The sequence below is a fragment of the Sinocyclocheilus grahami genome, unplaced genomic scaffold, assembly GCF_001515645.1.
Source record: "Sinocyclocheilus grahami isolate Dianchi unplaced genomic scaffold, SAMN03320097.WGS_v1.1 scaffold1036.1, whole genome shotgun sequence".
In the NCBI taxonomy this organism is placed as follows: Eukaryota; Metazoa; Chordata; class Actinopteri; order Cypriniformes; family Cyprinidae; genus Sinocyclocheilus; species Sinocyclocheilus grahami.
In genome coordinates this window covers 606,042-619,313 of record NW_015506215.1, presented here as the reverse complement: position 1 = coordinate 619,313, position 13,272 = coordinate 606,042, and the positions used below count along the sequence as shown (strand labels likewise).

General features: G+C 35.1%; 2 protein-coding genes across 6 annotated transcripts; one reads left to right on the top strand and one right to left on the bottom strand.

Moving 5' to 3' along the window:
* The first annotated feature begins 2,095 nt into the window (after positions 1-2,095).
* LOC107565955 (probable UDP-sugar transporter protein SLC35A5) lies at positions 2,096-7,903 on the top strand. Of its 4 annotated transcripts, none has more exons than XM_016251302.1 (7): positions 2,096-2,158; positions 2,907-3,081; positions 3,204-3,302; positions 4,200-4,333; positions 5,085-5,152; positions 5,242-6,010; positions 7,568-7,903. In XM_016251302.1, the coding sequence occupies exons 2-7, from the start codon at positions 2,928-2,930 to the stop codon at positions 7,634-7,636; spliced, it is 1,293 nt and encodes a 430-aa protein (XP_016106788.1). In that variant the 5' UTR covers positions 2,096-2,158; positions 2,907-2,927; the 3' UTR covers positions 7,637-7,903. The 4 variants fall into 4 exon arrangements, with proteins under 4 accessions (XP_016106788.1, XP_016106787.1, XP_016106785.1 ...); XM_016251301.1 differs by having other exon boundaries at positions 2,104-2,158; positions 2,879-3,081; XM_016251299.1 differs by having other exon boundaries at positions 2,128-2,162; positions 2,879-3,081.
* Positions 7,904-8,597: 694 nt separating this feature from the next.
* Positions 8,598-13,244, bottom strand: LOC107565956 (coiled-coil domain-containing protein 80-like). Of its 2 annotated transcripts, none has more exons than XM_016251305.1 (5): positions 13,234-13,244; positions 12,244-12,395; positions 12,047-12,150; positions 10,770-10,853; positions 8,598-9,264 (listed from the first exon to the last, which is right to left on the bottom strand). In XM_016251305.1, the coding sequence occupies exons 2-5, from the start codon at positions 12,369-12,371 to the stop codon at positions 8,945-8,947; spliced, it is 636 nt and encodes a 211-aa protein (XP_016106791.1). In that variant the 5' UTR covers positions 12,372-12,395; positions 13,234-13,244; the 3' UTR covers positions 8,598-8,944. The 2 variants fall into 2 exon arrangements, with proteins under 2 accessions (XP_016106791.1, XP_016106790.1); XM_016251304.1 differs by lacking the exon at positions 13,234-13,244 and adding an exon at positions 13,162-13,195.
* Between the last annotated feature and the right edge of the window lie 28 nt (positions 13,245-13,272).

The following is a 13,272-nucleotide window of genomic DNA, read 5'->3' as shown; positions in this document are numbered from 1 at the left end:
AAATTGCAGTGAGCTTTATCTCCCCCCACCTCCCTGTTGCACACATGTTTAAACACCGTGTTCGAGGGAAGTGCACTATCATTATCAAAAAAACTGAAACTTCTTATTTTTGTTTAGTCATTAGTACTCTGAGGCTTTTAGAACATGTAAAACCTTTTCATTAATGTGAGTAAATATTTTGTTTGCAAGAATGGAAAACACCAAGTTACCATATTTACATATTTGCCAGTTCAGTCCTTTCCACTGGAAACAAATGCTAGTTAGTGTCATAAAGCAGCCAACTTAACTGCTATCTGCACAAGATGAAGAGGTTCTGCACCATGTTTCACCAACATCAATGTAGCCTAAGTGATATTCTATTACTATAAATGTGATAATCATGAAATCTGAAATAAATGTATATGGGTTTCAATTGGTAAGAAATTTCCTCATTACACTTTTCTGCTCCAGACAGAAATGTCATTATAAGGATTTACTCATAATCCCAATGATTTCCTTTGAATAGTTTCTTCATACATTGCTTGTTTACAGTGTTCAAGTTTATGTGAGTAAAAGTCTGTGCATTTGAAGATTAAACAGGTACAGTCTGGACCTTGTTTAACACTCATACCTCCACCTAGCTATAGACCATCTATCATATAATTACATAAAAAAAACAATATTTGTTATTACAAACTGAGCTAATATTGCACATGACTCATGACCACATTTCCCTTAGGAGGGCAAAGACTTCTTAGAATTTCCTAACGAACCATCCTCATTACATTTTCCAGACAGATGCCGAGAAACAAAGTCCAGACAAGTATGGAAAACACGTTAAAACAATAAAATGAATATTAAACATTACATACTGTACAACATTAAACACAATTTAAAATGTAAAACATACAGCATGCATTTAACTGAATGTTAAAAGTGACTGGGAAATATTTACAACAGCTCATTTTAGGCATTGTTATTTGAAAAGAAAGCACTCAATTATTCAGTCATACATAAGCAAAATACTATAGGCCTATTTACAACCCTAAAGTATATAAAAAAATATGCTTAAACTTTTTTTCTTGTAGGCTAACTTTACACTGTTTGTTTTTCTGCCCACATTCAAACAGTTTATTCCTTAGCCAACAAACAAATCGTTTTTTTTTATACAGTCAGTTTTACATTCATTCCTACATGTAGGCTAGCTCTGCGGGGAAATGTATTGGTCCAACAGTGCCTAAGGATTATTTTAATATTAATTAGCCAGCCACGCCTTCACCTTTGGAATACTACCAATGAACGTCAGTATAATCTAATTAATATTAATGAGAAAAGCGTGTGACTGGAAAATATTTACAACAGCTCATTTTAGGCATTGTTATTTGAAAAGAAAGCACTCAATTATTCAGTCATACATAAGCAAAATACTATATTTACAACCCTAACGTATATAAAAAATATGCTTAAACTTTTTTTCTTGTAGGCTAACTTTACACTGTTTGTTTTTCTGCCCACATTCAAACAGTTTATTCCTTAGCCAACAAACAACAAACAAATCATTTTTTTTCTAGCTCTGCGGGGAAATGTATTCGTCCAACTGTGACTAAGGATTATTTTAATATTAATTAGCCAGCCACGCCTTCTCCTTTGGAATACTACCAATGAACGTCAGTATAATCTAATTAATATTAATGAGAAAAGCGTGTGACTGGAAAATGTTTACAACAGCTCATTTTAGGCATTGCTATTTGAAAAGAAAGCACTCAATTATTCAGTCATACATAAGCAAAATACTATAGGCCTATTTACAACCCTAACGTATATAAAAAATATGCTTAAACTTTTTTTCTTGTAGGCTAACTTTACACTGTTTGTTTTTCTGCCCACATTCAAACAGTTTATTCCTTATCCAACAAACAACAAACAAATCGTTTTTTTTTCTAGCTCTGCGGGGAAATGTACTAGTCTGTGACTAAGGATTATTTTAATATTCATTAGCCAGCCACGCCTTCTCCTTTGGAATACTACCAATGAATGTCAGTATAATCTAATTAATATTAATGAGCAGAGCGTGTTGCCCTGCAACGTTAAACCAAACGGTAGCATAGCTTCATTATACGCATGCGCATAGATACGGAAGCCGTGGGGGCAGGTTGTTAGTTCAAGTGGGAACATATGGGTAGGTAAATAAAGCACCGATTAGGAATCTATTTGTGCTTTATCACCACATTCACATTATAATAGATACATTGTGAATATGCTGACGTTGAACTGGATGATGCACTTCTTTTTTATTTGCGTCGGGAACATCATAACAATCACGCTGAATTCCACCATTACTGTGATGAACCACACCACTGTCAATTTTAGAATAATTTTGCTTTCTAGTGTATCTAGTGGTTGCAAATTATTTAGCATTGGTGTTTCTTTACATTCAGAATGTATTTAGACTTTTTCTATGTCATTTCTAAGATAATGTCATAATCCTCTATAGTTTTCATCTAGCATTTTGTAGTTTGATGTTTAAACAGTGCTGTACTAACAGATGTGATATTTAAAACATTGTGTTTAAAACAATGTCACTGCCTTCACAAAAGACAGAATGTTCATGTTCCTTCCATTCTGAACTATCTGTAAACACTGAAACACAGAAACACAATAGTCATGCCTCCTACCATGACTCCATGTCTGCATGTTTTGTTGGTTGGCTCATCATTTGTGCTTGTGAATCATGTTGAAAACAAAGCGCTAGTTACAGAAGGTGACACGTCTTGACAAAGTGGTATTTGTGGAGTGAAAGTGCTGGAGAGACCAATTTATTTAATTTATTATTTCGTGAAAAAAATGTTTATTGGTGCTTCATTGTTGTGATTGATATGATTGTCTGATGTATTCTCAGTGATCCTGTTCATTCTCCTATTGAACAGGTTCGGCTTACATTGTCCATAATGGCCCCGTCCTCATCCTCTTCTTTATGCCGTTGCTGCTGTCCTTGTTCACGGCTGTGCTCAAGATCTTCAGCCTACACTTTGGTTCTGGGTCTGGGTTTTGTCACCTTGGGAACCAGTCGCATCCTGTTACTAAAATTCTCGGCCAATGAAGGTAACATAATATTACACCACTATAGAGCAACTTGATGTATGATTCCTTCCCACCAATAGTTTACTTTTTGCAATGTGCATTTTAAATATTGTTGCAATTAATTAATTTTTTCTTACCTACAGAAAACAAATATGACTTTCTTCCTGCATCTGTGAATTTAATGGCAGAGGCCATCAAACTAGTATTTTGTTTAGTGATGTCAGTACGGGTGGTCATTCGAGGTGAGTCGGATTCATTGTCCCAAAATTACTTTCTCAAACCATACTCATTAACATACTAAGCAAGTGTATATACAGTCTGTTGAATTGATATATGCAGTGTTGGGGAGTAACTAGTTACATGTAACGGAATTATGTAATTTAATTACAAAATAAATGTAACTGTAATCTGTTACAGTTACTGAGAAAAACATGTGTAATGTTAATGATTACAAAGGGGGTTGCATCTGAATGTTTTCACAGATCTGATTGATTTCTTTCAATGAATTGATTCATTGACTGTTCTAAAATATGAGACACCAATGTTTCAGGAGTTTATTTTGTTTTATTTGCTATTTGGGTTTATGTATATGCATTCTTTATTTTTTAAGATGAACTTTTTTCCAAGGCATTGTTAGATGCCAGTGTTTCCTGTCGTAGCTATGCAAAGATTTGATTTCAAAAACAGTATCATAGCTATTCAACTATTTCTTATTTAACCTCGGAATGATCTCAAAGTAAAAAGAGGTGCTAAAGTCTGATTTTGTGTTAGCTGTGCTTTAAATAAAAATTTGTATAATCTTAATTCAAGTGATGAAGGATTTTGAGAAGTCTGACAGTAATCATTGTTGAGTCCTATACTGTAAGGTTAACCCTGCCTGCTTTAAATGTTTCAAAAGGATTAACCACCCCAATTAACAGTTGAAATTTAGAAAAGTAATCAAATGTAATCAGTTACATTACTTTAATAAAGTAATTGAAATAGTTACACTACTTATTACATTTTAAATAGGGTAACCTGTAATCTATAACCAATTACATTTCCAAAGTAACCTTCCCAACTCTAGATACATGTTGTTATTTCAGCTTACTGTATATGTTATTTGTTATGGAACTACAATCATTGCTTTTGTTTTCCAGAGGGCCGCTCTTATAAAGATTTGGGGTGTTCATCTGGCGCCTCTTTTCTCAGCTACCTGAAATGGTCCGTTCCTGCATTCCTCTACTTCCTTGATAACCTCATAATCTTCTATGTGATGACCTATCTGCAACCTGTACGTTGAATTATTAAAATTTTATAGTTATGGATAAATATTAGTTGGAAAGTAACTCTTTGCATTTACTACTTTATACAAAAAAAAAAAATATATATAGTAATTAAATTAATACATTAATTTACAAACCCGATTCCAAAAAAGTTGGGACACTGTACAAATTGTGAATAAAAACAGAATGGAATGTGGAAGTTTCAAATTTCTCCAACTTTTTTGGAATTGGGTTTGTAAATGTATGTGTATGTATATATTAATAATAATATGTAAATGTATATATTAAATAGATGTATTTATAAGCTTTAAATGAATTGGGACCTGCAAGATGGTATTTTGCATTTGTTTGATTACAAATACAGTAAAAGCAGTTATACTGTGAAATATTATTACAATTTAAAATAACAGGTTTATTTATTTCTGTGATGACATAGCTGAATTTTCAGCAACCATTATAGTCTTCATTGTCACATGACCCTTCACAAATCATTCTAATATGCTGATTTGGTGCTCAATGTTAATAATAAAGTTAAAAACAGTTGTGCAGCTTAATATGCTTGTGGAAACCATAATACATTCTTCAATGAATAGAAAGTTGATTTATTTGAAATAGATGTCTTTTGTAACATTATAAATGCATTTATCACTTTTGATCAACTTTCAGAGAAAAATGATTAATTTCCTTCAAAGAAAAAATTGCATTGACCCCAAACTTATGAACGACTACAACATTCATATTTTTCTCATGTTTTAATAGGCCATGGCAGTTATGTTTTCCAACATTGTAATTTTTACAACAGCCATTCTCTTCCGTGTTGTGCTGAAGTAAGTACCATCTTTTCTTGATATCTGTTTAATATCCTTGTTTTTGTTTTTTTTTATCTGTTACTGACTTTCCATTTTTTGACCTGCAGGAGGCGCCTGTCTTGGGTGCAGTGGGCATCTTTGATCATTTTGTTCCTGTCCATTGTGTCGTTGACGACTGGCAGTGGTGACCAGCACGCCATTGCTGTACATGGCATCCACCCAGCCCACATTTCCACCCCTTCTAACAGCTGCCTAAAATATGCCCACCCCAAGCCAGAGCATCAGAACTATAATGAAACATACTGGAAACATGAGCTGTGGGCCAGCCCGCTCATCCACAAGCTGAACAGCTTCGGCCTGGGTTACGTCCTGCTGCTGCTGCAATGCTTCATCTCTGCGCTGGCCAACATCTACAATGAGAAGATCCTCAAGGAGGGGGAGCAGCTAGTGGAGAGCATCTTCATCCAGAACAGCAAATTGTACATGTTCGGTTTGATCTTCAACAGCCTCACGCTGCTCCTGCACTCTGACTATCGTGACCTGACGCTACACTGCGGCTTCCTCTACGGACACAACGTCTTCTCCATCGCACTGGTCTTCGTCACAGCCGCCCTAGGCCTGTCGGTGGCCTTCATTCTCAAGTTCCGTGATAACATGTTCCATGTGCTTACAGGCCAGATCACCACAGTCATCGTCACTGCGCTCTCTCTCTTCCTGTTTGACTTTCGTCCATCGATGGATTTCTTCCTGCAGGCGCCTTTAGTACTGCTAGGCATCTTTATTTACCACAGCAGCAAACTGAAGGATCCAGAGTACGCACTACAGCAGGAGAGGCTCAGGGTCATCAATGGCGAGGTGTTTGAGAGGTCAAGAGGGGTAAGAGTCATTTTGAAAGATTCTAAAAGATTTAAAAAGGTCCCTTTGTATCTCAGCTGATCATTTATTCCATACGAGTTATTAGTTTCCACCTTAATTTTTTAAGTGTGCACTCTGACAGTTTAAACAAGGAGCTCTTTGTAGAGGAGGTCTGGCAAACTATAATCCAATTAAGTAAGGATGAGTAAGAAACCTGAATTCTCTATAATGACAACACAATTTGGAGAAGCAAAGCCCTACCTTAGATTATTGCATTATTTAGATCAAATATATTATACAGCAGGAAATTCGATTAGTAGCATGTTGGCACTTTTTATAAAACTATTATAGAACCCTTGTGAGACACAGCAGAATGGGAAAATAGTTCACTTTAGCTTCTTTCTGAAAACGTTGGTAACACTTTTGTATAGGGACTGATTCTGACTATTAACTAGTTGCTTTTTAGCATGCCTATTATTAACATATTGGCTGTTCATTGGTATTTATAAAGCAAATATTCTGCATGACAATATTCTACATCCCTAATCCTACCCAATACCTAAACTTAACAACTAATTTAACTATTAAGCAGTTTATTGAGGCAAAAGTCGTAGTTAATGGTTTGTTAATAGCGAGAATTGGACCTCAAATTAAAGTGTGACCAAAACCTTTTTTTATACATACCTATATAAAGATGGATTAAAGTCTGGCGAACCAACATCAGCCGCATTTGTCCGTAATTATCATATACATGGAAGTAGAATTTGCAGTCAGAGTTTAGGGTTAACCGCTGAAGCCAATGCAATCATCTAAGCATTAGCCCATATATAAAGACTACACACTAGAAAAAATTCCTAATAATAACAGCCTCAAAGTCATGTCTTGCATCCCATGATTACCCAGCACTTGTAAAAAAAATCTTACCCAAATTGTATATAATTGTACATAATCAACAAATGCCAAAATGAGTGGGATCAGTGTACAACAACAAACTGTATGAAATTAATCCTACTGTGAGTAAAAGTCACATCTTTATTAATAAATAATCCCTGGAATCAGATCTCAGTTCATAAATGCACAATGCAGAATAGGACAATCCATAATGACACACAAGTTCTTAGTATCAAATATAAGATCCACTGAATCTGATACGCTCCTCATGCCATAGTTCTTTTAGACAATTAAATTACTCTGTAAACACTTTGGAGTTAATCCTGAATACATTTTAGAGTTTTTATTGGAAGCAGTGTGTTTGACTATTCCGTCGCTGTTCCGTTTTTCTGTCTTGCTTGAGCACTTTTTTAACATTTAAAAATGCTTTTATCAATGTTTTGATGGCCTGCATTCTTTTCCATTCTGCTGCCTCTCACGTTTTTAAAATGCAAGGCTATCTTCTGTATGAATGGTCCCTACAAAAAAATTCCAGAACTTATACAAACCTTCTTCATTGGATAGTACCACCTATTATCTATCTTTAAAGATATATCTATAGTCACTAAAAGCTGTGATGTTTTTCTGCAGTGGTCTGAAAAGAATGTATGTGGTAGTTCATGATTGTGTTTTATGTTTTTATTTTAGGATGGGGAGGAGTTGGAGAGACTAACCAAGGCTAACACAGAGAGCGAATCTGAAGAAGAATCGTTCTGAGTCTGTTTTGAACCCATCTCTCTAATTATCATGTAAATATTCTGGAATCAGCCTTTACATGTATTATGTAAATTTATTATAATGAATGATAATTGTTTCAGTCACATGGAATGTCTGCGTGACATGCAAAGGGATCAAAGAGTTGTTTATTTTCTTCTCTTACAAACTGTGTAAACATTATGACCATGTATCAAACTCATGGGGGTTTGTGAAAGTGTTACTTTCATATTTATTGTTTGGACTATTCTTGGTTCCTTCATATAATAGTTGACTATTTGTTTTTTTATTTTAGTTGGGAATATAATTATGTTTCAAAGCATGTGCCATGTTGTGCATGATGTCGTATTTGTTGACATATGACCTTTAAAAAAATACTTGGATTTTTGCAATAATAAACATCCGTATTTTAATCCTACATGCTAAAATATTTGTAGTTTTCATTGAAAGACATAAAGTGACGGTGCAGGTATTAAGGTAAGAGGAGCTTGTTTAAATTTTAATGTACTTCTGTAATGGGAATATAATTATGTTTCAAAGCATGTGCCATGTTGTGCATGATGTCGTATTTGTTGACATATGACCTTTAAAAAAATACTTGGATTTTTGCAATAATAAACATCCGTATTTTAATCCTACATGCTAAAATATTTGTAGTTTTCATTTCAGTTCTTAGTAATACTGCTATTTTGTTGCAACTGCTAATATATTATTGACCAGCAGAAGGAGCAAAGCAAAGAAAAAGTCAAACTACATTTGACATAGTGCTTAAGCAGATATTTGATATGCCTATATTTGAGTGCCTTTATAAAATAAGGGAGGAAGAAACTCAAAGATCACATAAAGTAAGCACTTAAAATTAAATCTCAGCTGTATTCTACAAAAGTTCCGCTAAAAATAGAGTTGACTTGTGATGTTTGGAACATATATCAAAAGGCATGATAGCAATACAATATATTTTTATTGAAATTAAAGTACAATTAATACGTTTATAAATAAGACATACAGCGACAGTGCTCTTTAAATATAGAGTAACAATATCAAAACATAGTTTAACAAGAAAAAGCAGGTTGTGACCTTTAAAAACGATCACTTCTTCTAGAGAAGACATCCAATAAATACAAATGTTTTGTTAACGTCTTTATCTACAAAAGATTGTCCATAGATGTGAAACGATATACACCGACAGATGTGTAGCAGAGGAGATGCATCTTTAAAAATGAACAGCTTTATACGATAAATGTAAAACCAGTTAAAAGGGAAGTTTTTAGTTATCTCCTACCCTGACACTGTTTTATGAAAGCGTAAACCCTAATAACCATAACCTTGATGATAACCATCCTGGTACCCCTCATGATAGCCATGGTGGTAGCCATAGCCACCATACTCATCCTCCGGGCAGCGCATGCCTAGAGACTGCTGGATAGCCATTTCCTGTCTGCGGAGCTGCATGGAGTCGATCAAGTCATAGATGATGGCCATGGACCACATGGGGGATGGGTACCAGGACTTGACATTTCCGTCTTTTCCCACCAGCAGCATGGAGAAGTACTCGGGGCTGATCTGGAAATAGTTTCTAATGTCCTTCACTAGAGTGGCAGATATGCCCTCGCGCTCCACCGTTGCACTTCCTGAAACACATAAACGTGGGTGTCAGAAAACAGGTGTGCAGCTGCACATAAACAACATATGGTGGATATACAGAAAATCGTGCCATTTGTTCACCACAAATGACTTAGCAGTGATTAATAGGATACTTAACTTCACATTATCTGATAGATTTGAGTTCAGTGCGTAATGCAAAACAATTTTATTTTAAAAGGTTTGTTTTAGCTGAGCCGATGTGCATGTCACCATTCATCATCACTGCAATTTAATGGGTAATATAAAACATAATTATACCTAAATTTTGCTTTTACTGAAATTAAAAAAAATCTTGCTTTCACTGTCCACAGAAAGTACTTTATGCACTTTCTAAGAGAATACTGAATTGATTTTTGTCCTCTTTTCAACCCTGTTGAATACTAATTGTAATGAAATGTATTTACTTTCACTTTTGATCAATTAAATGCACCCTCGCTGAATAAAAAATATCATTGTCTTACAAAATTGTACAACAGTGTCTTTTTTTTAATATATATATTCTTAATGGCACAAAGCATTTAAATATTGACTAAGTAATGGAGCCATCAAAAATCAGTGGTGGTTACTGCAGTGGTACCATGGAAAAATACTTGGATTTTTAGGAAACTTTTGAACTGTCAAAATAAATAAATCGATACATAATTAAATAAAAATTTCCACCATCTTTTCAATCCTTTAGCAAAACTCCTTTAGCAAATATATGCACATCTGACTTTAAATAAAGGGCTTTTTAACATACATAATATGACAAGAATCTCTTACAGAACATTTTCATAGAAACCAGATTTATTTTTATAAAACCAACATGTTTTGTCAGATATTGACTTTGCTTTCATCTTACATATGGGTCCTGCCTAGATATGGGTCAGCACTCTAAATACAGCTTACAGAATCACTTTTTGATCTTAATGCATCAGACAGACTGCTGATGCAGCCTTTCAAAACACACAGGAGCCTCGGTGCCAGTGAACGCAAAAATGTCTGAAGTTTCAACAATGATGGAAAATATGTAAACACCTGAGCCGTTCTTCATTTCTGTCCTGTAAAAAATATTATTCCTGTGAGAACTGTTTGGTCATTTCTGAGCCCGGCCGGAGCTGGAGAGGCTGACTCATGCAGGGAGGGGCTCCTGGCTGCTTTTGACTGAGCAGCCAGTGTCAACACAACACCACCGCATCTAACATAACGCGCTGATTAACCCTTAACGCGCTAAACTAAACACCTGGCTGTTCTGAGGTATATTTTCATCTAGACTTTAAGAATTTGTTTACTACAAGAGCAAAACAATATGCTTTATATGTTTACTAAGACCACAATAAGTAAGCATCTGATTTTTCAGCTGCTTTTTAAACCATTGCTACAAGTGTTTACATACCTGTTAAAAGGTCTTCTCGCACCTCAAAGTCTAGACCAGATTTTAGGAGTTTACTGGTAAGTCTCACTTCCCAGAAGTGTTTTTTTTTTGCTAGTGTTTCAACATCAGTGGTCTTACCATTGATGGGGTAAAGATCCAACACTCCTCCCATGTCTATCAGCTCTGTGCCCACCAGCTTCAGTACTGATACATGGCGAAGACCTGCAAATCGACCAAGACAGAAATAATTTTTCTAAAATCTCAACACCACCCTGAGTTTTTAAATGTTCCCCTGCTGACATTTAGGCCATTTAAGGGGCATGTTTGTAGCTTACAGATTGTTGGTAATAGAATATGTGTGGGATGTATTAATAAACAAAGCTGTTTCTCAAGACATTTAAGTCTGAATTGACAGCCATATTCAAATCCAATGTCAGTTTAAATGGAGGAGAAAGTTATTTCTTTTTTGGTTCATGCCTGTCAAACACTGCAATTGTTCTAAGATCTTTTCACATTCTGCCACATAATTATTATTTTTATAGAGCCGAGTAAAGATGTGACGTCAGTTTGTAAGCTAATTTTCTGAGAGCTCCCTCTGGTAATTTCTGAATGTTTTTTGGAATAGCAGTTTAGAATTTATGAGTAAATTAAGGCAAGTGGTTAACAGTATTTCAGGAGACGTTCACATTTTGTTCCACAACAAATTACTCACAGTCATACATCAAATGTGAATCCTGTAGCCTCAGTTTTTTAAACCTAAGTTGTTAATTGCTATTAACTAGTTTATTCACAACTAGGAACATCTCTTTATGATTTCCACAGGCATTTGATGTGGAATTTGACTAAGACCATGAGGTTACACTTCACCACTAATAAATATACTATTTGAATGTCAATAAAGTTCACCTACTCTATGCAGAGCTATATAATATAAAAATTATATCAAAAATTTAATTACATAAGTTATGTGTTTGTCAGGATTTCTGGGAAAGAGACAAAATGGCAAACATTCACCGCTGTTGTGTCAAGCTTATTTTCTGGGAAACATTTCTGAATGCAAGTATCATCACAAATACACATTGTTCTTGGGAATAATACCAAGAAAAATTCCAAATTCATAACTCAATGGAGTTCATGAGAGCTGGCTTAGTCTGAGCTACAGTAACAATGATCTGGTTTCAATCTTCACTGAGTGACAAGAGAAAATCAATGTGAGATATTATCTTGGCAAACTTGAGACACGAGAAAGAAACATATGCAAAACCCTCTAGAGATTCTAGAATAAAAAGGTCCATCTGTAGTCAAAATTCTCCCCAATAATGCAATGTGTATTTATGTGCAATAATGTTATCTGGCATTTTTATCGAAAATTCTCCTTCAGTGACATCCCAAGGTTTAGTTATTGTTATTCTTACCCAGGTTGCACGCCTGGCTGTTTAGTGCATAGAGCTGTTGCTGATAGGCCCATTCCTCATCATTTGGTGCAGATATGACAAACAACCTGCGTCTCCAGCGGAACCTAAAATCGAGTAGCCCAAAATCTTTAGAACAGTACATTACTTGTAAGATTCCCAGCAATGAATCTTTTCAATAGAAAATGCTTATGAACTACCTGGAAAGAAAGTTCTCCAATGATCTTGGATTGTCTTCTTTTTTACACGTCACCCCATCACGTTTCAGTTGTTCCATCTCTCTGATGCGTGATGAAAACGTGTTGATGTAATCAAACACAGCCTTCATCGCAATTGGCACCTCATAATATTGCTGGAAATAAAAAGATACATGAAACAAGCTTCATAGAGGGTTAGAAACCAAGTATCTTCACTAGTAAGGGGATTTCTCAATAGGTTTTGAGCAGCAAAGAATGCCAAACCCAAAATTGTGTGTCAAATCAAAAGAATGCTGTGAAGAATTCTTGACATTTTTCTGCAAACCACAACAAATATGCTGTTCAAGCAAGAATGCAATCCAAAACGCAGTCCAATGTCACATTTCTTTTGACTTTGCAATTGTATTTTTTATGATTATTCTTTTGAATTAAATGTTTATCAACTTATTTCTTTATGTAAATTCAACACTTTCATTTAGTGTAAATGCTAGATCTGCTATGAATTTTATTTATTTTATAATGCCAGTTAATGAAGGCATACATAATTAAATTAATATGGATGTTAAAACCTGTTCTTAAAACAAAGACTAAGACTCATTTACAGTGACCGTGATGATTCATGTTTATTTGTGGGCAGTTTATTTATTAACATAGTTGGTTACGTCAACATTCAGCTCTCACAATTCAGTTCAAACACTACATGCCCAGAATTAACTCAGCATTTGTGGGTGTCTGACTGACTACGGTTCTGAAGATTTTCAATAGATTTTACTGTCTATCCACTGCCTGACTGCACAGTGGCTTCTTTGTTTATTCCAGCTGTCTGCAAACAGGACTCGGCTTTGCGCTGGCACACCTCACGTACCCCTAAAAAGTACTGTGGAAGAAGAGAGCTTTAAAGTGGTGAAATTGTAATTTTACCTTGGCTTTCATGTCCAGATCTGTGAGGACCATGTAGAAAATGTAATGCGTGCCAAGTTACGTGTCTTTTACCTTGGCTTTCATGTCCAGATCTGTGAGGACCATGTAGAA

What these genes read in the sequence shown, in the direction of transcription:
- LOC107565956 (XM_016251304.1), bottom strand. Translation starts at nt 13,194, where the DNA reads ATGGTCCTCACAGATCTGGACATGAAAGCCAAG. An exon ending in ATCTGGACATGAAAGCCAAG is followed by an intron (nt 12,396 to 13,161) that starts GTAAAATTACAA and finishes TTTTATTTCCAG; the next exon opens with CAATATTATGAGGTGCCAAT. An exon ending in CAGCCAGGCGTGCAACCTGG is followed by an intron (nt 10,854 to 12,046) that starts GTAAGAATAACA and finishes GTCGATTTGCAG; the next exon opens with GTCTTCGCCATGTATCAGTA.
- LOC107565955 (XM_016251299.1), top strand. An exon ending in AAAATTCTCGGCCAATGAAG is followed by an intron (nt 3,082 to 3,203) that starts GTAACATAATAT and finishes TCTTACCTACAG; the next exon opens with AAAACAAATATGACTTTCTT. An exon ending in TGTTTGAGAGGTCAAGAGGG is followed by an intron (nt 6,011 to 7,567) that starts GTAAGAGTCATT and finishes TTTTTATTTTAG; the next exon opens with GATGGGGAGGAGTTGGAGAG.